General features: G+C 37.9%; 1 protein-coding gene across 2 annotated transcripts in view; it reads left to right on the plus strand.

Annotated features, from left to right (window-relative positions):
- Nucleotides 1–18708, plus strand: part of LOC102308935 (sodium- and chloride-dependent GABA transporter 2) — a 20399-nt gene extending 1691 nt beyond the window's left edge. For both annotated transcript variants that reach the window (XM_005932266.3, XM_005932265.3), the window contains 12 exons: nt 4294–4434; nt 4634–4721; nt 6853–6985; nt 7825–7959; nt 8114–8217; nt 8633–8757; nt 9268–9380; nt 9476–9613; nt 9794–9896; nt 13356–13456; nt 14366–14536; nt 15546–18708. In XM_005932266.3, the coding sequence (XP_005932328.1) occupies nt 4294–4434; nt 4634–4721; nt 6853–6985; nt 7825–7959; nt 8114–8217; nt 8633–8757; nt 9268–9380; nt 9476–9613; nt 9794–9896; nt 13356–13456; nt 14366–14536; nt 15546–15695 (1502 nt within the window). In that variant the 3' untranslated portion in view covers nt 15696–18708. The remainder of the gene's footprint in view (nt 1–4293; nt 4435–4633; nt 4722–6852; nt 6986–7824; nt 7960–8113; nt 8218–8632; nt 8758–9267; nt 9381–9475; nt 9614–9793; nt 9897–13355; nt 13457–14365; nt 14537–15545) is intronic.
- The last annotated feature ends 3307 nt before the right edge of the window (nt 18709–22015 follow it).

A 22015-nucleotide genomic window follows, 5' to 3' on the forward strand; every position in this document is an offset into this window, starting at 1 on the left:
GTGAAACGTCTTCATGCAACTTAAAGAAGTCCAGACGCTTTTCTTTGCAAGCTCCTTTGACTACGATGACCTGGATGACTGAGAACCTTCACAGACATCTTCTGTTTAAAGATTATGGAGGCCCCTATAGTCTTAGGAACCTTAAGTGCAGCAGAATTTTTTTGTAACCTTAGGTAGCTCTGTGCCACAATTCTGTCTCTAAGCTCTTCAGGCAGTTCCTTTGACCTTATGATTCTCATTTGCTCTAATATGCATTATGAGCTTTAAGGTCTTATATAGACAGGTGTGTGGCTTTCCTAAGTTCAATCAGTATAATCAATCAAATGAAGGTGTAGAACCATCTCAAGGACGATCAGACAAAATGGAAACACCTGAGTTAAATGAATAAGTATCACAGCAAAGGGTCTGAATACTTTGGACCCTGTGATATTTCAGTTTTTCTTTTTTAATAAATCTGCAAAAATGTCAACAACTCTGTGTTTTTCTGTCAGTATGGGGTTCTGTGTGTACATTATTGAGGAAAAAATTAACTTAAATTATTTTAGCACATGGCTGCAATAAAACAAAGAGTGAAAAACTTAAGTGGGCCTGAATACTCTCCGTACCCACTGTACATCTGTAATGGCCTTAAAAAACAAGAATTGGGTAAACAAGTTTGAATTTATTCAGAATTTTCTGTAATCTACACAGGGTTATAAGTATGCATGCAGACACAAATATATTTCTACACTATCATTTAAATACTTCCATAAGTAGGGCTAAAGGCAAGGCATATTAGAGTAACTTCTTGTTATGTAAAAGTGTGAAAGCGCATTAAGTTAATTGCATTGGATGCCAAAATGTCAAAGCAAAAATGTCTGCTGCTGTATTTTAAGAAAACATATAAATTTTTAGTCAAAACAGTGAAATTTGTTTTATATGACAAAATAATATATAGTCCAAAATAAGTATTTGGCTTGCTATTTTCCGCCAGCAAAGTTTGCAGTTGCCAATTTGGAAGTGTGTCATGGGATTCAAGTCAAAGCCCTGGGACATTTTTCTTTGTATCTCTGGTATATGGAATATGTTTGTGGAAACAAATGACACCTGATCTTTCAGCTGAGCTTCTCTGCACTTACACTTGCTTTCAACTGACATATTCTAATATAATTTATATTTAAGTCACTTAATCTTATAAGCAGTGAACCCGTGATGGAAGCTAGGGGATAATGAACTATTGCTAATTGCTAATAAGAGACTGCAAGAAGCATTCCTTTAATCTGAAGTTCATAGAGATGTCCCCAGTAGAGTGCCGTGAAGTATAGTTTATTGCTTTAACAACTGGCATGTTCCACGAGGATTCATGTGAATTTGTTAGAGGAGAATATTTCATTATTTCATTAATATATTTCAATATATTAGCTTCTTATCCCCGAACAGCCACCAAACATCTGCTTTACCAACAGTATGGTTTAAAAACCAGTGCACTTCACATGCGTCAGTGTCAGTAACCCAAGTTCCAGCTTCCATTAGCCCTTGTGAAGCAGGTGTAGTTTCTGGGATATGGTTCTACATCACGAGGGACCTGCAGGAAACAGATAGTGGTGAGTGTGACAATTAGTATCATAAGTGATTGAAGAGTTTTGGAACGGCAGTAAAACATCTCAGAACTGATGGACTATTATTACTGTCCAGTTTAAAAGGCACCCTCCTAAGCAATTGGAGACTTTAGACTGTGGGGCTGTCCAAAACATTCAGTCTAGCCATACATTTTTGTCTGATCATCATGTGGCCATTGTAGCCTTACTGCTTGGAGGTCCTGCACTAACCTCCATCTTTGTGATAGGGATGCTTTCTTTAGAGGAAACAGGTGTATTACACATGGAATCTGGGCACTCTTTTACCCCTGCCTTATTTAAATCATCTGCTTCTTTTTTTACTGGGTACTTTCTTTGGTGAGACCTATAAAATGATTTAGGGGGTATTTTTTACTGGTTCTATTCCTTTAATATGTCCAACATCCGTGGACCCCTTTGACAACAATGTGTCTGGAATGTCTTTGTGTGGTTTCTCCTCTTCTGTTGTAAGAAAACCATGGATACCTGTCACTATCCCCGGTCATCTAGATGTATTTCTTTTCTTATTTTTGTGCTCCAGTTTAACCTGGTAACATATGCTTTTAAAGAGGGAGAATACTGTACGCCTGGGTGTCTCTTTTCTTCAGCCCAATCCCTTGTTTCCTCAAATCTTGTTACAAAGGCTTCTAAATCCTGCCACCTCTCAGTTTTCCTTTTCGCAAATGACACGTTAGGAGCTTCAAATCCTCTGTACTGGCCTTTTTCTTCAGGGCCTAATTTACAGGCCACCACTATGCTCCCTTCCAATATAAAGCTGTGAGGAATAAAGGGGCACTTTGGGTTTGAAGAAGTTTCTGCTCATAAGCTGCATCTGAGCCCGGGTCGTCTTTGTAAGACATGGTGCAGTGTATGCCTATTGTGTTTTGGATGTCTGTGTAAGGTCCTGCTCTGCGTCGTGTCATGTCATGCAACTGTGGTGTCACACTGCTGGGGCCACTTGGTACTATGTCCAAACTATACCAGTACCTGGGTGTTTTTGCTGAGAAATGTACAAATGTATCTGTACCATTTTTGTTCATCCTGTCCACCTTCGTCCCATTAACCCAGGTAATACGGAGTTCACCTGAGCAACTGGTCCGTGGTCCGGTGGATTTTGTTGTAAGGAATCCCAGACACCCCTGTGCTTGGTCTCGGTCGTGTTCCCGAGGCGAGTGGGGTAGATGGATCTGACTCGAAGGACCAAACTGTCAGAATAAAACTAAACAAAAATAAGGAAAAGTCAAGAACCAAAAGGGACCAAGGGACCAAAAGCATCGCTTTTGCATCGCACAAGGTTTCATGCAAGGGGTCGAAGGGGGAAGTCCCCAGTGAGCTTTTTATTTAACTTTGTTAATCCGACCCTCCTTTGCCTTAAGACTGTCACACAATAACATTTTTCCTTCTACAGGCTTCTCACGAGGACAGTTATGAGTGTGTGTACTGTAATGAGCAGATAACTTTTTTTTAAAAAAACTGGGCATACTTCCAATCACTAAGCGCACTGAGTTTATCCTTCAGTATCATACAGCTCATACTAATTAGAAAACACTGCATAGGATATTTTTTCCAAAATGGAGCCTCAATTTATATGAACAAATTGGAGTCTATTAGACAGATATGATTCAAACCACTGCAGCGCAGTGCCTTTAATACCCACAGCATTCTCTAATCACAGTAATAAAATGTTATGGTTAACAGTATCAAATGCTGCACTGAGGTCAATGACAAGCACTGAGATGATTCCACTGTCAGAGGCAATAAGAAGATCATTTGAAACCTTCACTAAGGCTGTTTCTGTGCTGTGATGGGCTCTGAAACCTGACTGAAACTCTTCAGATAAACCATTCCTCTGCAGATGATCTGTTAGCTGTTTGACAACTACTCTTTCAAGGATTTTTGAGATAAAAAGAAAGAAACTACTGCCAGCTTGAAGGCATGTGGTACATAGCTGGTAAATAGATTTAGGCTCATCATATTTAAGATTGAAACATTGACACACATTAATGGTAGGAGGAATGGGGTCTAAAAGACACGTCGATGGTTTGGAGGAAGTAATTACTGAAGTTAACTCGGAAAGATCAATTGGAGAAAAAGACTCCATCAATGGTACTGAAGGTAGCTGTAGATAACGTTACATATGTGAGATGATTATGAGTCGTTTTTTTCCTAACGGTTAAAATTTAATTTGTAAAGAAGTTCATGAAGTCATTACTAGTGAACGTTAAAGGAATGGTTGGCTTAACAGTGCTCTGACTTTTTGTCAGCCTGGCTACAGCGCTGAAGAGAAACATAAGGTGGTGTCTATTTCCTTCAATCCGTGATAATAGTAAGATGTCCTAGTTTTATGAAGGGCTCTTTTTTTTTTTTTACATGCAGTGGGCATTCAGTCAAACCTTCTCTTGGTTGGTTCTAACACATTTTTTAAACAACAATGCATTGTGTAATGAATTAGCTTTCCCAGACTGTCACCACCTCTCTGTCCCTCTTACTTTGGACTGATGTTAGCACCATTATTTTCAAAATAATTTCCAACAGCTACTTTCCAGATAGTTCTGTGAAACTCTCTTGCAGGGCAGGTTTAAAAAAACAAACAAAAGTACATTAAATGTTTTGGATGCCATTGAAATTTATTCCATATGCTGCAGTATAATTTAATTGCCTTTTTATAATATATACTGACTCCACTTTATCTTCTCAGGTATTGGATATGCAACCCAGGTAGTGATTGCATATGCTGCTGTTTCATACATTGTGATTCAGGCATGGGCTTTCTTCTACCTCTTTTCATCCTTCAGTGCTGAGATTCCATGGGCTAGCTGCAGGAATTCCTGGAATACAGGTAGCTATTCAAAGCGAAGGAAGATTTCACTGTGGTCATTCTTTATTTCAGAGTTATTGACATGGTGATCTAGATGATTTGGGGAATCTCACATGACAGTGAGGTCATTTTGTGCTTGACAAATGTGTAGTCTCTAATATCTCTTTTATCAAACATAGATTAAGCTTTGTTGACATGGCTCTGCTTTTTTCTTTGTCAGAGTCTTGTTTTGAATTTGATAGAGCAAATGCGTCATCCAACTGGACAGCAGCTGCAAACGCAACAACACCGGCAACAGAATTCTGGGAGTAAGTGTAAATGACATGTGTCTGACCTCGGTAGATGGATTTACCTCTGGAGCTTTTGCCGAACACTGAAGCCATCAGTCCCTAAATTTCAACAACATATATTTGAGTTATTGGAAAGCAGCATTTCCATACTGGTTAACCAATAGCTGCTCATTATTTCTCAATAGTTATCAGAGTAAGCAATCTGTATACACATGGTAACCACACTACATAATCAGTCCAAATACAATTTCCTGATTGTTAATCTGGAACATCCATCTTTTTAGCTCTCATTGTCTTTAGATGTGTTCTTGAAATCTGGTACAGATGTAAGATCCTTTTTGGGATGGATGCTGATAATCGGCGATAATACCATCAAGTCATTTTTGTGTCAGATACTGATTAGGTCACATCGTGTTTAGTCATAACATAACGATGGGGCGATCGTGGCTCAAGAGTTGGGAGTTCGCCTTGTAATCGGAAGGTTGCCGGTTCGAGCCCCGGCTTGGACAGTCTCGGTCGTTGTGTCCTTGGGCAAGACACTTTACCCGTTGACCCTACTGGTGGTGGTCCAGAGGGGCCCGGTGGCGCAGATGATGGCAGCCTCGCCTTCTGTCAGTGCGCCCCAGGGCGCTGTGAGCTACAACTGTAGCTGCCTCACCAGTGTGTGAATGGGTGGATGACTGGATATGTAAAGCGCTTTGGGGTCCTTAGGGACTAGTAAAGCGCTATATAAATACAGGCCATTTACCATTTACCATAACACACAGCTGTACGCTCATCTGGCCCAGTCTCGATTCTCAGTGTTGATAAAAATTATGAACTCGCCAAATATCCAATTATGTAACTGCTTGAAATATCACTTTGTACCACATACAGCATACCACCTTTGTGCTATTGGATGATTTTAATCATGATACTGTTGGTCACGATTATGGAAGGAGTGGTCCTATTGATATAGTCAATATTAGGAAGGTATGATTGGTGCCTTCTTATCACCATGTATGTCATAAATGTACTGACATCAGTAATGTGATCAGTGGCATGCTGATACTTTTGTGGCCAAGATTACTACTAATCATAAACTCACAACAGTCCTGAACTTAAACACTTGGTGCTGAATGAGTTTAAGTTGCCCCTGATATGACTGGTTACAGCCAACTAGTGACTTCACACATTAAAATACAGCAAATCTCTATGTATCAGTTTGTTCACAAACTCCTCTTACATGGTCATAAGTTATGCAACCAAACTTGGCTGCTAAAAGTTCTTATCTATTTTACATATTATGATTCATCATGTTGCCTAGTAACCACCAAACAACACAATGCAAAATGAGTCATTTACAGTGATTATAACACCGTATCATTTTAACTCCATGACAGTAACATGTCATTTACTGAATATAATAAAAGTATAATCATTTCTGATTCCTTTTCATCTGTGGTGTTTACTGTATAAGTATTGCACTGTATCATTTGATACATTAATTGATTAAATCAAGGTTTGAGTATTTGGGATTTTACAGTATTGTGCAAATGTCTTGAGCCACCCCTCATTGTTTATATTTTTCCAAGTTGCCAGATTTTATTGTTTTTTTTTTTTTTTTTTTTTTTTTTTTTTAAGTGCTCAATAGTTTTGAAAGTGAAAGTCTGAAAGTCTTTCGAAGTGTTTCTTTGTTGCTTCTTTGTTGCTGTGTTACTAACTACTAAACACTGTCATCAATCATTTAGGTGTAGAAAAAGCACCTAACTCTGAAATGATATCTTTAGGCACTTTGTGACTAGCAGCCTGTCACAAAAATACACTTTTGTTGGAATTAGACAAGTGGATAAAAGAAGACGTATCAGAACTAAAAGACTATCTGTAGAATTGCATTCTAAATAAATACCTTGAAAATATATTATAGGTAATGAGATTTGAATCCACTGAATTTGTTGAAATTATGTGCATTTTATATCTATATAGATAAATAAGGGAGGTTAGTGTCTGGCTGATGGGCAACTACATAACTGACTTTCTGGTTTATTGTAAATAAATATTGTAACATTTGCATTGTGTCAACTCTGTTATCACTTATAGTAGTTGTGAAAAAAGTTCTTTTACGCCCAAATGGCTTTCGTTTTAACAAATAATATGGGTTTCTTTTCAGGAGAAGAGTACTGGGTATATCTCAAGGGATTGAGGAGATTGGTAGCCTGAGGTGGGATTTGGCCTTGTGTCTCTTACTGGCATGGATCATTTGTTACTTCTGTGTTTGGAAAGGAGTGAAGTCCACTGGAAAGGTAGAGAAACATCTTTAAAATATGATTTATTAGTCTGCATTTAGAAAATAAGTTCTGTAAACACCGTTTATACATCTACTATCACATCTGCGGTACCTTTTGAAGTAATATTGCAAGAATACATTTGTGAACCCTTGGAAAATACCAGGATTGTTTTAATTGGTCACTGAAAAGAAAAATACCAGGATTGTTTTAATTGGTCACTGAAAAGAAAATTATCAGAGTCACATCCAAGGTCTGGTTGCTGAAAGTTTAATCGTCTCATATAAATTTGTTGGTGGGAACATATACTTCAATCAAAAGAACCTTCATAGGACCTTAGAAGGACAATACAGAAATACATACAAGCTGGAGTTTATCAGGATGTAACAAGGCAAAAGTTCAGGACTGTTGGTACTCTCCCTGGGAGTGGCTTCCTGTGTAGATTACACTACTGCAGTAGTGTAATCTACACATCTCTTTTAGAATTGCACATGTGCAATTCTAAAAGAGATGAGTAAGAACCTAAGGTAACAGCAACCTTAGGTTCTTAAGTTTCAAAGATCACATGGTTCCAGTATTGCTTAATGTTCTGTGAACAGCTCAAACTAAATCTGAACTCTTTGGGAGGAGGCACAGGGATGTATTTGGAGGAAGAGGAGTTACACCTAAATGCAGACAGCAGTCATGTCTCGTTTTGCAAGCAAAAAAAGAGAGACAATACTATGGCACAAATGAGGAATGTATTGTCTCAAATATGTTTAGATGGAAAAAAATGTTTTCTTACACCAAAGAACATCAAACTTTACACTGTCCCTGTGATGTCTGCTTTGAACCATGCATTTCCTTCTTGTTGACAGGTAGTTTACTTTACGGCCACTTTTCCTTACGTGATGTTGGTGGTTCTGTTAGCTCGTGGACTCACTTTACCAGGAGCCATAAACGGCTTAGCTTTTTACCTGTATCCTGACCCCACAAGGTTGGTGGACCCTCAAGTAAGTAATAAGATCAAAACAATGTGTCAATACCAAGCAAAGCTGCAAGCTTGCACACTACCCACGGAAGCCTAAACACTAAAATACCTACATTTTACACAATGAATATCATCATTTAGTGATGAGTAAACTAATATCTGTGTGTTGGCATCAGGTTTGGATGGACGCGGGTGCACAAGTCCTTTTCTCCTTTGGGATTTGTCAGGGGAGTTTGACGGCTCTGGGCAGTTACAATAAGTATAACAATGATTGTTACAAGTGAGTACGCTCCCCCGCCCATGTTCTTAAATTAAAAAAAATATGCTCAAAAATTCTAGTAATCTTATTGTTATGACAAGATAAAACTGCACTAAACAGATGTTTTCAACGTTATTTAATCCCTGGCCACTTAGTTTTAGAATAGCCAGCAGGGAGCACCAAAGTGATACATTCATAAAACGGCACAGGCTTTCTTAATAACATGCAGACTGTTTATGACATCCCTTGATTATGGAAAAGTTTACATAATGCTCAAATCCTGTACAACTTTTTTCTTCTTACTTAATATCTTGGGCAGCAAGGTACTTTTTTTTTTTTGATATTTCAACATTTTAAACAGCTGCTTTTGCTTTAAGTGTGTTTCTTGTTTTGCTCTTTGTTGAATGCTGTGTGTTTTCTTCTTTTGTCTCCACAGAGACACATTTGTTCTGTGTTTGGTTAACGGAGGATCCAGTTTTGTTGCAGGGTTTGCAATCTTTTCTGTTCTGGGATTTATGTCCTACGAACAAGGACTGCCAATATCAGAAGTGGCAGCTTCTGGTAGGGCATCATTACACAACTTCTGTTATATTTAATGAAGTCATTACACTGTCAGTGGGTTTTATTAATCCACTTTAAAATACCCCCCCCCCCCAAAAAAAAAAACAACCAATCAACCAAACAAAAAAAAACCAACCAAAATCAAGGCAAAACAAAGCAATGCTAAATGGAAAAGCTGGGCCTGTGTTTTTACTTGGCATGGAAATGGCTTTAATTTAATTTTGGAGACAAAATTCCTGTATTAGCTTCTCTTAGCTAAGCACGGCTAATACAGTAATTCCCCGCCTTTAATCCTGAACAATCCTCCTGACCTTAAACTCTTTCCAATGAAATAAATGAATGCTATCAGGTCATTATGCCTAACAGTAGGATGTTGCAAGAATTTGTGAGTCCAGATTTAAAACATTTAGAGTGCTGTAACTAAAATATAAATTGGGAGAAGGCTGCAGTAAGCAGTTTTATCCAAAAATATTTAAGTTGCCATCAATGACTGAAAATATTTCTGAACAGGACCTGGCTTGGCATTTATTGCCTATCCGCGCGCGGTAGCCATGATGCCTTTACCTCAATTATGGGCTATATGTTTCTTCATCATGGTCATCTTGTTGGGGGCAGATACACAGGTTTGCATTAAGCCAATAGAAATCCTGTTTATTTTTCACCACTGTACATGTTTGGTTCTTAGTAAATGTGTTTGATTTGTCTGCGTCTCTTGCAGTTTGTGAGTTTGGAGTGTTTGATGACCTCAGTGACGGATATGTTCCCCAATGTGTTTCGAAGAGCTTATCGTCGAGAATTGCTGCTGCTCTGCCTCTGCTCTGTTTGCTTTTTTCTCGGCCTCCTCCTCGTCACCGAGGTGAGAGCTCTGATTAACTTTCCCACAAGTCTTTACACTACCCTCAGTAGGGTGTAAAAATGGACCAGTGCTCATTACTCTTAACTTACTTCTTTCTAGGCAAAACTGAATTTCTATGCATGCATTTGTTGTCTTTATCTTTGATTAGCTATACCAATTAACCTCTCTGTCTTCCTGCAGGGCGGCTTGTATTTCCTTCAACTCTTTGATCATTATGTGTGTAGTGGAAACAATCTTCTCCTTCTTTCTGTGTGTCAGTCGATAGCGATTGGATGGATATATGGTGAGTCATTAAAATCCGAGAGTCAAATCCTTGCATGTTTGCACAGATCTGGCAAAGAAAGCTGATTCAAATCCTGCTAATCCCGCATTAATTGAAAATACACTTAAGACTGCTTTTATTGAGTCGCTTATTACTAAAAGGCCAAAATTTAGGCTTACTGTATAGGCGTTCATTCCAGCTATTCTGAATCTTGCTCAGCTGGGGTCACAAGAATAAGCCGTGTCTTGTGGGTACTGGCTCAGCACCACTTTACCAGCAGCTTCACTTTTTAAACACTTTCTATTGAGGTGGAGTTTTCCCTTCAGGCCCAGTCCAACAGCACAATTATGTGAAGTTAGTGTTAAAAAAAAAAGCTCTCAAATTAGTTAGAGGTTAAAATTATGACCACTAACTACTGCATTCTTCCAGAGGCTCATCTAATATTTCCTTTATCTCCCTCTTGCTAACTAAGGCATTCGTTAAATCAGTGGTTCTCAAATTGTGAAACAGAGTGACAGGTGGGGTTCTCACCTTTTGTTTATGTACTCATGTTGAAATGTTGTTGTAGATGCTTTGCTCTTTTTATTTTTAGCTTTTTTAGCAAATGTTTGTGAAAAAAACTGCTTGTATTTACTGCCACTGGCTGAAACATAAGCTGAAGGCATAATGGATCCATCCTACTGCTTAACAGCTGACATGTGTTGTGGCTAGAAAGTTCTGTGTTAAGAAATATACTCTAAACACTTCTTCAGTAAAGACTCAGAGAAGAGAAACACACAGAACTTCTTGCTAGCAAGGGCAGCCTCCAGAACTGAGACTCGCGCTGAGAAACTGCCCCGGTCTTTATTTATACTTCAGTGAGCGTTTGTTCTTTACATTGGAATGTGGAGGTGTCGTGTGTGTGTGTGTGTGTGTGTGTGTGTGTGTGTGTCTGTGTGTGTGTGTGTGTGTGTGTGTGATGTGTGTGTGTGAGAGTCAAGATGGACCCTGTGAAGACTCCCCAAAGCTGGTGCCAGGAGTCTAGCGGGTCCATCTGTACAAAAGGCTCTTATACTTTAAGAGATATACGTGTGTTTGCTATACCATATATCAATAAAGAGAAGATAGGACCTCTCTTATGCTCCGAGGATGTGGGGGTGAACATCCTAGAATGTTACAGACCTCCTAGGATGAGACATTCTTTCAATATGCCACCAACTATATACTTCTACACACAAATGATTACATGCAGTTTTCTACCATATACAAACAAGGAGCTACTTAGATGAGCCAGTGGCTGCTGATTGATTGGCTGATGTGGAACTTGTAACCTTGGTAATCATCTGAGAGATCAAGCTAAGCTTGCCTAAACCTTTGCATGGTTTGGTTAGCTCTAAAATTGTACAAGACGTGTACAGTGTGCCCGTTATTTACTAGAAGCAATGGCCTGAAACATTTCTATTCATGTGATGGAAGAAACTGATGCTTAAAGATAATGTGCGGGATAGTGCTGAGGTTATTTAGACTGGAGAAGATGTGGTCATATTTTGTATGTTCAAAAAAATTAATATGCAGACCTTCATTTTACTGTTTTTCTTTGTGCTTTAACTAAATGTGTCATTTTCAAATGCATTTAGTGTTCCTTATGTGTGTACTTTGTGGCACCAAATCAGCTGAAAGTAGTGATTCTTTGAATGTGAATGAACGCAAAAGATCTAAAGAACACTAAACATTCAACTATAACAACACATCTGCAATGCATTAACAAAGCTTTATGGACCGCCTCACAGTGTTTCCTGGTTAGGATGAGAAAAACATTTGGTGTGTGAAGCGGTGATGTCAGCTGATATCTTCATTCATATCTAAGTGTAAATATTGTTATTAAACTCTTTGTGAGACGGTGATGCTCAACTAGGACCGAACCACTGGCACCACGGTGTCAATAATCATAATGTGTCAGATAAATTGGCAAATACTGATTGCACGACTGTTAAAAATCAATTGTCATCTACTGACATCGTACAGCTATCTTATTTAGGAACAGTGATGGGAATAACGGCGTTACAAGTAACGGCGTTTCTAACGGCATTACTTTTTTCAGTAACGAGTAATCTAACTAACGGTAATCACGGTCACTGTCTTGCACAACACCTGGAGCTAAGGAGGCAAAACAATCGCATGAGTGCTGCTGTTTGACTGAGGAAGAATAAAGTAGTCGTGGTAAGCCAATCACATGACCACTTCAAGATGACAAAGCAACAAGGTGATATATACCAGTTTGTAAATTGTGTTTATAGGCCACGTAAAACCAGAGTCATGATAAACAATATATAGGCGGCGTTTTTTCCTCAATCGTTTAGTCACGTTTACTGTCTAAGGACAGCGCTAGCAAGCACTCTCTGCTTATGAGCAAAACAAACAAACAAACAAACAAACAGGGGAAGTTTTAGGAGTGACGTGAGAGAGAGAGAGAGAGAGAGAGAGAGAGAGACAGCAGAAAAAGAGAGAGAGCAAGTTTTGAGAGATTTGTGAAGTTTAGCGTGTTTGGGCTGTGTAGTTAATGTGTTGTCTTGTGTAGTTCGTGTGTAGTGTTGTGGATAGTTTTGTGTTGTGTGTCAGAACAATGAGGCGACTGCTGTCTCCAGGTAGAAACAGGAGTGATACACCTGCTGCTGTCAGTCCTGCAGGTATCAGGCTGTGATGTTCTCCTTTATAGTGGACAGAAATTATTGTTTTGGAGTGGCACAAATAATTTGTGTGGCATCTTATTGAATGCAGAACAGCTGATTGTTCTGTAAATAGTTTGAAATGGTTATTTAAAAAATCAAGGTAAAAGGTAAATGGATGCAAATAACTTTGTTGTTTGCAAAACTTGTGCATAGGATTTTAAAATTGACAATTTATATTTGCATTTAAAGTTCTGAAATATGATTCATTAAACATGTTTGTGGTTGTTACAGTAAAAAATATAACTTTTTCTACTCTGATTTTATGTTGTTTGTCTGATTTTAGATCAATTGTGTTAATACAGTATGTCAAAATGAAAATGTGACTGTAAATTTAGACACGTGAGGTTGTGCTGAAAAGAATGAGACCAAACAAGGCAAAGTAAATAGTTTTTAAAGGTGAAATGTGGAGGGAAAATCAAAAGTAGTTAAAAATGGCCAATTATACCCTGGACCCCAGAGGGTTAAACATTTTTTTAAAGTAACACAATAGTTACTTTCGAGTAATTAATTACTTTTAGAATATTGTAACTCAGTTACTAACTCCGTTAGTTTTTTTGAAGACGAAACTAGTAACTATAATTAATTACTCTTTTAAAGTAACTTGCCCAACACTGTTTAGGAATGACTTTCACTGTTTTGGTTGACTTTGTAGAAAGCATTTTATGATTCTATTCATTAATAACTCTTATGATTTTATTATTATTTTATCAGTCCTGGTAAAATTTATAGTGATAATTCTAACCTTGTTATTAACTTCTCATGTTTTGCTCAGGTGCTGATCGTCTTTATGACAACATTGAAGACATGATAGGTTATCGTCCCTGGCCTCTAATGAAGCATTGTTGGCTTTACGTTACCCCTGCTGTGTGTCTAGTGAGTGAAACAGAGTTCCTAAGAACACAAGTAGTCTAATTTATTCATGAAAACTTGTAGACTCTTTTTGTGATAAAGCACCAAACAACAATTGAAAGCTAAAACTTCCTCTTCTAGTTCAGGAAATAGTTTGAGGTGAGGAATGAACAAGAGATGCAAGTGAATAAAGAAGAGAAAAAAGTGTCCTTAACCTTCCAGTGTCATTGTGGCATATGACTCTGTGATAAACTGGGCAGGGTGCACCCTGCTGGTGATACACTAAAACTAGTATGAGACAGTTATACGAATATGGTGGTGAGAGATAGGAAAAGTGGGGAAAAAAGAGAAAATCTACTATAGTTTATTTCATTATTAATTATTGTGTGTGTTTGTTTTCATTTATTTCAGGATTATTTTTTAGAGACAGTTCACAAAAACAGTCATCTCAAGATGTATTTTATTGCATAATGCAAGGACCCTACATTATCACACTATGAACAGCCAGCAAGGCAAAGCAGAAACTAAAGGACTTGTAGACAAATGTTAATGAGCATCGTGCCAGATAAATATGTCAGCAGTGAAAACAGGGGTTTGGAGGGAAAGTGCTTAGTGCTTCACGAGAGGACCTACAACAGTGGGAGCCTACACCAGCATCTGCAAGCAAGATGTTTCTTGACCAAAAATAAAATTCTTTAATAACTTATTTTAGATTTGCTGACAATGAAGGAACAATGAATCCACAGAAAATATTCCCAGATGAAGAGAACACAAATCAAAAGTATCCATATACATTTAGAGTAACTGTAGATAACCTATACTTAGCAACCTATACTCATTGTACTTTCCCTGGTGATGATAAAGATTTTTCTAAAACTGAATTTCTTTTAAAATTTCAAAACTTCATTGTTGTGTTGTTTTTGTTTCTGTCAGGGTACTTTTGTCTTTTCAATTGTGAAATATAAGCCTCTCAAGTTCAACAAAACCTACGTCTATCCGACCTGGGCGTACGCTTTGGGCTGGTTTCTTGGACTGTTCTGTGTTCTTCTGGTTCCTCTGTGGATCATCTTTAAAGTTACTACAATGAAAGGGACAATTTGGCAGGTATGCACTCAGTAAAGAAAACAGGAGCACCACCGAAACACCATTAAGCTCCCAGGTGATCTTGTTACTAATTCAGTTCAGTTTAGTGTTAAATGTTTTTCCACCATGACAAGTGCAGTCAGGATAAGGTAGTGTGGCGGATGGATCAAAACAGTGTCCATGCTTGGATTCAGCAGTGCTGTGTGCATGTCTCCTCTTGTTACTGGTGCCGAACAAAATATTTTAAAAATCTAAAACTATATGAGCTTTTTAATCTGCCAACACATCAGAATGTTCTTTTCTTTAACTAACAGCCCAACACATTCAAGAGCATTAAACCTTACAATTCTGTAGTTTAAAGTAAAAGCTTTTCACATCAGTGTCCTTAAAGTTGCAGCCTCTTTGACACAAGCTATTAACACAGACAGTTCAGCAACTCATCTTAGGCCAAAAACATTAGCAAAGCTGGGCACCAGACAACAAAATACTTCCTGATGGATTACCTTAAACTTTAATATGCGTTTGCTGCCAGAAAAGCCAAAAGCCCGTCATTAGATTGGACTGGCTGAAAGGTCACTGAGTTTAAAAAAAATGCTCCAGTATCGTTCAGATAAGATATCCATCTGGAAACATGTAAGAATAATGAAAAATCAGGGGCTCAGTAAAGTTATCCCCTACATCCTGTGTGGGGGCATTAATATCTGTACTAAATCCCATCACAATCCATCTAATAGTTATTAAAACATTTCCATTAGAAGTCCTGAGTTCATTCTGGTGTTAGAGGAACAGTCAGCAGATCAAGTAGAAGACTCCCGGCCATCATCCTGTCTGTTAAACTGTAAACTTGTTCGTCTGTGAAGGTTCTCAGTAAACTTGTTCATTTTCAAAATTTGTAGAACAAACAAATTAGCAGTAATCTAATTAATAATGAGGGACACTGGGGAAGCTGTAATAGGTGTTTGGTCATTTCTGCACATTTTGAAAAGTTATGATTTATTGCAAATGGACTTAACTGATCGTCTTTCCACAGAACCTCAGGCAGCTGTGCGTCCCGCAGAGCTTGACGCACAGAAAAGCAAAGCAGCCCGAGCAGTGCCCTTTAAACCCAGACATTACTCTTACTCCTGTTGCCAATGAATACAAGGGAAGAGGTGGAGCTGAGATGGAGATGCAAGTCTGAAAACCATAACATTTTTATAAATTTTTCAGATGTGATGTTTTTATTTTATTTTAAACTCAAGGTTTTGTAAAGGAAATACTGATAAGATCATTAATTCCGAAGACTTCTAGCAAAGTTCAGAGGCAGGTCGAGTTTTGAGAGACCGTGTAGACTAGTGACTAGCGAGGTAACTTTATTCCCCGCTACATTTTTTGTCTTGCTAGCAGCAATCAGTTTCAAATCATTCCAGTGTTTGGTTGGCTCTTATTTAGCACCACAATCCTCAAACAAAAGCACTTGAGCCTTGTAGTTGACTTTCACATTAGATTGCCACAAACACTGCCACAATTTCTGCTGATTGATAGAATTCATAACTGTAACTGTGTTGAAATGTACTTTTAATAATGTGGCAATAATATTGATAAGCCTATTAATGTAGGCAGCTGGAAAAAGTTTTTCTAAATTTTCTCCTGCATCTATGCTGAATCTGTCTTACACTGCCTGGTCAAAAAAAGAAAGAAAGAAAAGCAACCACCCGTATTTACATAAGCAAGCTGGTAAGAGAATGATGGTGAACTATCATCTTGGAGAAAAAGGATTAAATATTTTGTCATCTTGGGAAAAAAGTTTTATGAAGCTAACAGCATTTCCACATTGTTAAGACAGTACAAGTTGTGTAGCTTTAGGAAAACTACTTATCAGTGGTCAGCTGACTACCGCTGATGTACTGAATTGCCATCAATGTGTTTTTTTTCCCTCATGATTCTGAGAAGACAAATCGAGGATTCAGCAACTCTGAAAGATTGGATTAGATGAAACTTTATTAATCCCTCGGGTGGGTTCCTCTGGGAAATTCAGTTTCCAGTAGTGCAGCACCGACAGAAGTTGCATATTACAATAAAGGGGATTGAGAGTATGGATGTAAGCATATGTAACACGTGGCGACACTAAAGCGGTCGCGCTAAAAAGAAAGATTCTTTAAAATACAAGGGGGAGCAAGCGAGTCAGATACCACGGGCACAGAGAGGAAGCAGGTCTGATCAGAAACAGTTTATTACTAGGCCAGGGAGCACAAATAAAAACACCGTTAAAATGCACGTAATAAAATGTTGTCAATCTACTAAAACTAAATAAAACAATTCTAAAACCCGTAAAACTACCATTTTCTACATTCACCAACCCCCCCGGTATAATTATGCCACATATTCATTATGGGTCCATCAGCAGGCCAGGAATTCCTTCTTTAGAGCAGAGTCCACGCCAGCCTCGTCTTCGGCAGACAAGAAAGAGCCTCCCATCTTCTTGTCCTTCCGCTGGCCCATCACTTCCCAGCCCGGCTTGCGTTCTGCACCCGAATCCATCATGCGACCACCGCCACAGCTCCCCTTGCATCGGTGTCCTGTAAAATAACAAATAGGGGCCAGAACAATGGTCCCAGAAGCGGCCCTGGCTCATGGCCATGGCGACCCTCTCCCAATCCAGCGGCACCCAGTAAACAACAGTAGAGACCCTACTCACAAATGCAGGCACAGGTAAACCTCTGCCCTGCTGTCAATCACACTCGTTGTCTCTTACTGTTGCCGTTCCATGAGGTCAGGACTGGGTTGCTGCGTCACGCTGGCCATCTCGCATTAACCTTCCAGTCTGGGGCCTCTCTCCTTCAGTGCTCAGCTAGCCTGTTTTTAAAAGGTCTTTACACAGCTGATAGGCCACCTCTGGACACACCCCTGCCTCAGCAGGTGGTCCCTATCAGCTAATTTGTCCCATGTGCAGCCAGTCCACAGTGGATAAAAACCATGTCACATAAAACACTAAAAACCATGCAATAGAAACAGAATAAAACCATGCAAATAAAACGACACTCATAAATAAACACTAAAAATCAGAATAAAAACAATATACAAGATAAATACAAATTCCCACTGTGTGACACATAAATATACAAAATATGCACATATACACATATATAAATACAGAATATATAATATGGATGAATAGGAATACCAGTGGATTGCACATTTGAGTGAGTATATTGCACAGTGATTATTGCACAGTCAAATATAAGAAAAAATATTGCAAATATTGCACAGAGTTGTTTGTGGAACACGAGACAACATTTTCACACATGAATCAGCTGACACAATACAAGATCTTAGTGAAAAATTTGTGCAATTCTTGCCTAAGATTATGAAACGATACCATGGGAATTTGCGTTGTCATCAAAATTTGAAGCAATTCTAATAAAACATTTGAGTTGTTCTTGTTTTTTTTGACTTGGCAGTGTAAAATTTTTAATGGCCTTTTTTATTGTTGTTGTTGTTGTTGTTGAAAGTGTTACTTGCTCCCTTTGAAAGAAATATATTAATGTAATATTCTTGTGCCAAAAGTTCCCTTTCGATATGAAGGCAACTCAACACTGAGTTGACTCGCCAACATCTCAGTTGCCTTCGTAGTGTCATATACCACAAACACCACTCAAGATGAGTTTGGGTTTGTTTAGTTTTTTAAATGACCACAGGGAAAATTAGTAACTACTTTGTAGTACAGCCCTCAGGTCTCTGCAACATGCACAATAAGCAATAATGTGTCACTGTGAGGCATAGAGCAATAACACACTTTTGAGATAACAAGGTTTGTGAAGTTTGCCAACACTTTTTTTCAGTAAAGGATAAAGGATTACAGCCTGTCACCTTGTTCAAGGATCAGAAGATGCAAATTATCACTGTCCACTGTGACCTCAGATTATTACACAATCTGAAAAAAACACAAACAAAAAAATCAAGTTGCAGCTGATGTGTGTGTGGATACAGTGAGCTCAACATATATTTTATACACTGACATGGTTTCTGTTATTTTAGCTGTGTGGGTAGGAAGATTTTATGTTACGTACAGTTATGAATTTGATGTAGACGTGGATTTAGAGATTTAATGTGGGGGTTGGACAAAAATATTGCTTTAATCATTTACAAATTCTTGCAATAATTATATGTTGTCCGTCATCTTGAGGGGCTCAATTATAATTGCACTAAAGCCATTTCATTGATATGTGTGTGCTTTTTCTTTTCTTTCTTTTAAGTATATTAATTCTTCATACATCAAGCAGGTAAATGTTTGAGGGGTGTTCAGAAGGTGGCATTTGCATTTTAAGCTGCTGCTGAAAATTTACAACATGCAGTCAAAGATGCTACCAGTGAAAATGAATGAGTGATTTTTACATTGTTAAAACATTAGAAAGTCATTAAAGAGACAGTGAGAACATTAGAAGGTCAAATTCAGAGAAAAGAGAGAAAACAGTGGTGAGGTCTGCAAGATAGACCTACACATCCATGGAAGAGGATGGTTTCTGTGGCTGAAGAAGACTTTCCAGGAGCTGGGCATGTGATTTTCCAAGTCTATCGTAAAGATAAGTGGCTGCAAAGTGCAGTGGTTTACACATTCCCTTGATGATTGAAAGGTTCGTGGTTTGAATCCAGCCAGAGACACAAATCCCTTCAGGGTTTGTCTGGTGTGAAACTTTCCCACATCAAACATGCTGAGGATCCTGCTGTGGTGAACCCTTGTCACAATGGAGTAGCCAAAAGTAGTTTCTTCTTATTCTTCTGACATAAAAAGAAGATAAAAGCTGGTTAAAACTAGAGATGGCACGAACCACTTTTTTATGTCTGATACCGATACCGATATCATAAATTTGGATATCTGCTGATACCGATATGAATCTGATATAGTGTGTTTTTTAATCAATAAAACTTTTTTTTAATATCTTGCTGCATTTTGTATAAGTTCATACTCAAGTTTAAATAAACAACAACACTAAAGCTATTCTGTTATACCTGTATGTAAAAAATACACTGCACCCAAAATATTTCATAGTTCAGCAATACTGATCAATCTAATAAACTTAAACCTACTCCATCCTCCCTATTCTGGTATTTTAAAGAGTACTTAGCAGAAATATTAAGCAACCTAACTAATAGGGTTGCAAACTCCCAGCAAAAAAAAAGGGAAACCCCCACCTCCACCTCATGATCTTAATCGACGTAATCAACTTTAATTTGATGCAGTGTGAAAAAAATGCACAGAAATAATTATTTTTCAAGAATAATTAAATAGATTCAACATCTTTCTTCAACAGAATTGCAGACTGCACAGATGGTACCTTCCCAAAGGAAAAAGTACTATAGCTTACTAGGGTATATTAGACTTAACAGTTACTATATACAGTAATGGACTTCTATACATTTTACATCAGATTAAAACTTTGGGTGTAAGATTCAGATAATTATTTATTAAAAGCTAGACATTTTAAATGAGAATAAGAAAGAAAAGTATGTCTTTGTGCCCCCTTTTCCCTGTTAATGCCCTATCGGCCCCCTCTGGCTAAACTTTGCTAGATCCGCCCCTGCACAGTTACCAGCCGTCAGCTGTAGAAAAAGATCCTGGTGTAGAAAGTAATATTAAATAAATTCTAACAACAGCTTATCAAGCTTAAACGTGCTGCTGTTGTTCAGCCGCTGGTTTCCTCTTTCTGGTGCAAAGTGGGCCAAAAACAAACAAGAGAGACGGAGTCACAGAAAAGCCGATCAGCTGATCATTGACAGTTTCATGATTGAAGTAGCAGCAGGAGAGGGAGAGAGAGGCAGTCGCTCCATATATCGGTTGTTAAGCTTAAGTACTTTACAAACATTCAGAGATGAACTTACACACTTGCTTTACTTCTCTCTGGGATAACTTCCTCGGAGATGAAATGCTGGTTTGGTAGCGAGGCTACAAATACACACAGCCGCTCTATCACGTGAGCACACTGCTCCGACGTGCTAAGGTTATGAGCCGAGTTACGCCATGTCGCAAGTTTTGTGAGGTGCTTTTTTGATATTTAATAGATCGGATTACATTTTTTATTTCTCTCAAGAAAAGAAAGTTTAGATTAGATTTTGCCAAAAACTATCAACAGATAAAACTGAGCTCCTACCTTACCAGAAGGACAGGTATAAAAAACGATGGAAAACTCATGATCAGAAGAAAATAACAATACCTGAAAAACAAGGTGCAAAGCTATGCTTTCTGCACAGGTTCAGTGAAATGCAGCAAAGCTGGTGGACAATAACCTGGAGCAATCACAGGGGTTTTGCATAAGTCTTCACCATTCTGAGCATGCTTTACACTCGCAGAAGACCAACAAAAAAGTCACAAATCAAGACAGCTGCATTAAAGCATCACAACGGAGGAAATCAGTGGCGATATCAATGGGTTCAGGTAACCATTTACTGCAAGAATTCTCAATGAAGTATAAAAAATAAGAATTTTATTTATTATTTATTGTCTTCATTTAGATTTCATTTCTTGATAAAAGTGGACTATGCATGAGAATGGCTCTTTATCAGCAGTTAATGCTGTGTTTTTGTCCATCCCCTTAAATTAAAGTTACAAATCTGTAAGTCTAGGTTCATCATAGTATTGTCTTTAATATGATTTAATAATCAACTTAAATAACATCAAATTATGTCAGTGTCCAAAAATATTTGGATCTAACTGTAAAAATGATTTTTATTATCTGTCTTTAATTGCAATCTACGTCATATTTCTTATATTATTTACATTATTTATGCACATTTGTTTTTATACTAACCTGTAATTTGTTGATACAGGTTATTACAGGATTGTTATTTTTTTATTACTTGTAATTTGTTATTAATTTGTTATTACATAAGTCTAAGTGAACTTCTAAGCAACAAATTACTTCTACATTTTGGTTTGGTGTATCAGCTTGTTCCCACAACACTCTCTGTATTTGTGGGATATGTACAATCACCATGTAGTTTATTTGATGGAAACATTTTTTGAAGCCTTTTAATTGCATGCATTATGTACTTAATATCAATACCTTTCTAACATGGCACAGAGGTTTTTTACAGGGTTTTGCAAAAACAAAAATTAATAATAGTAATAATAATAAATAAGTAAACTTTTGCAGTGGCGAGCTAGTTTGAGCTTCCTGTCCTGCTGTTCTGGAATACTGATTGTGAGAAAAACAATTTTGGTGGACTCATTGCATATTTAAAATAAATTTGCCACCCTGATTGTAAAGGTAACAGTCTTCTTGTGTATTCTAAGCCACACAGTCTGCAAAAGTTTATCAACCCCACATATTACTGAGTGCTCAGAATTTTTTTTTATCACGTCTTATTTTTTGACACTTTCAGCATAAGGTTTGTTAATACATGTCGCTGTTATAGAAGTTTTTCAGACTGGCTTAACTATACTGGTATGTGTGTGTGTGTGTGTGTGTGTGTGTGTGTGTGTGTGTGTGTGTGTGTGTGTGTGTGTGTGTGTGTGTGTGTGTG

The sequence above is a fragment of the Haplochromis burtoni genome, unplaced genomic scaffold (genome assembly GCF_018398535.1).
Source record: "Haplochromis burtoni strain Fernald_Lab_line unplaced genomic scaffold, NCSU_Asbu1 Contig_156, whole genome shotgun sequence".
NCBI lineage: Eukaryota > Metazoa > Chordata > Actinopteri > Cichliformes > Cichlidae > Haplochromis > Haplochromis burtoni.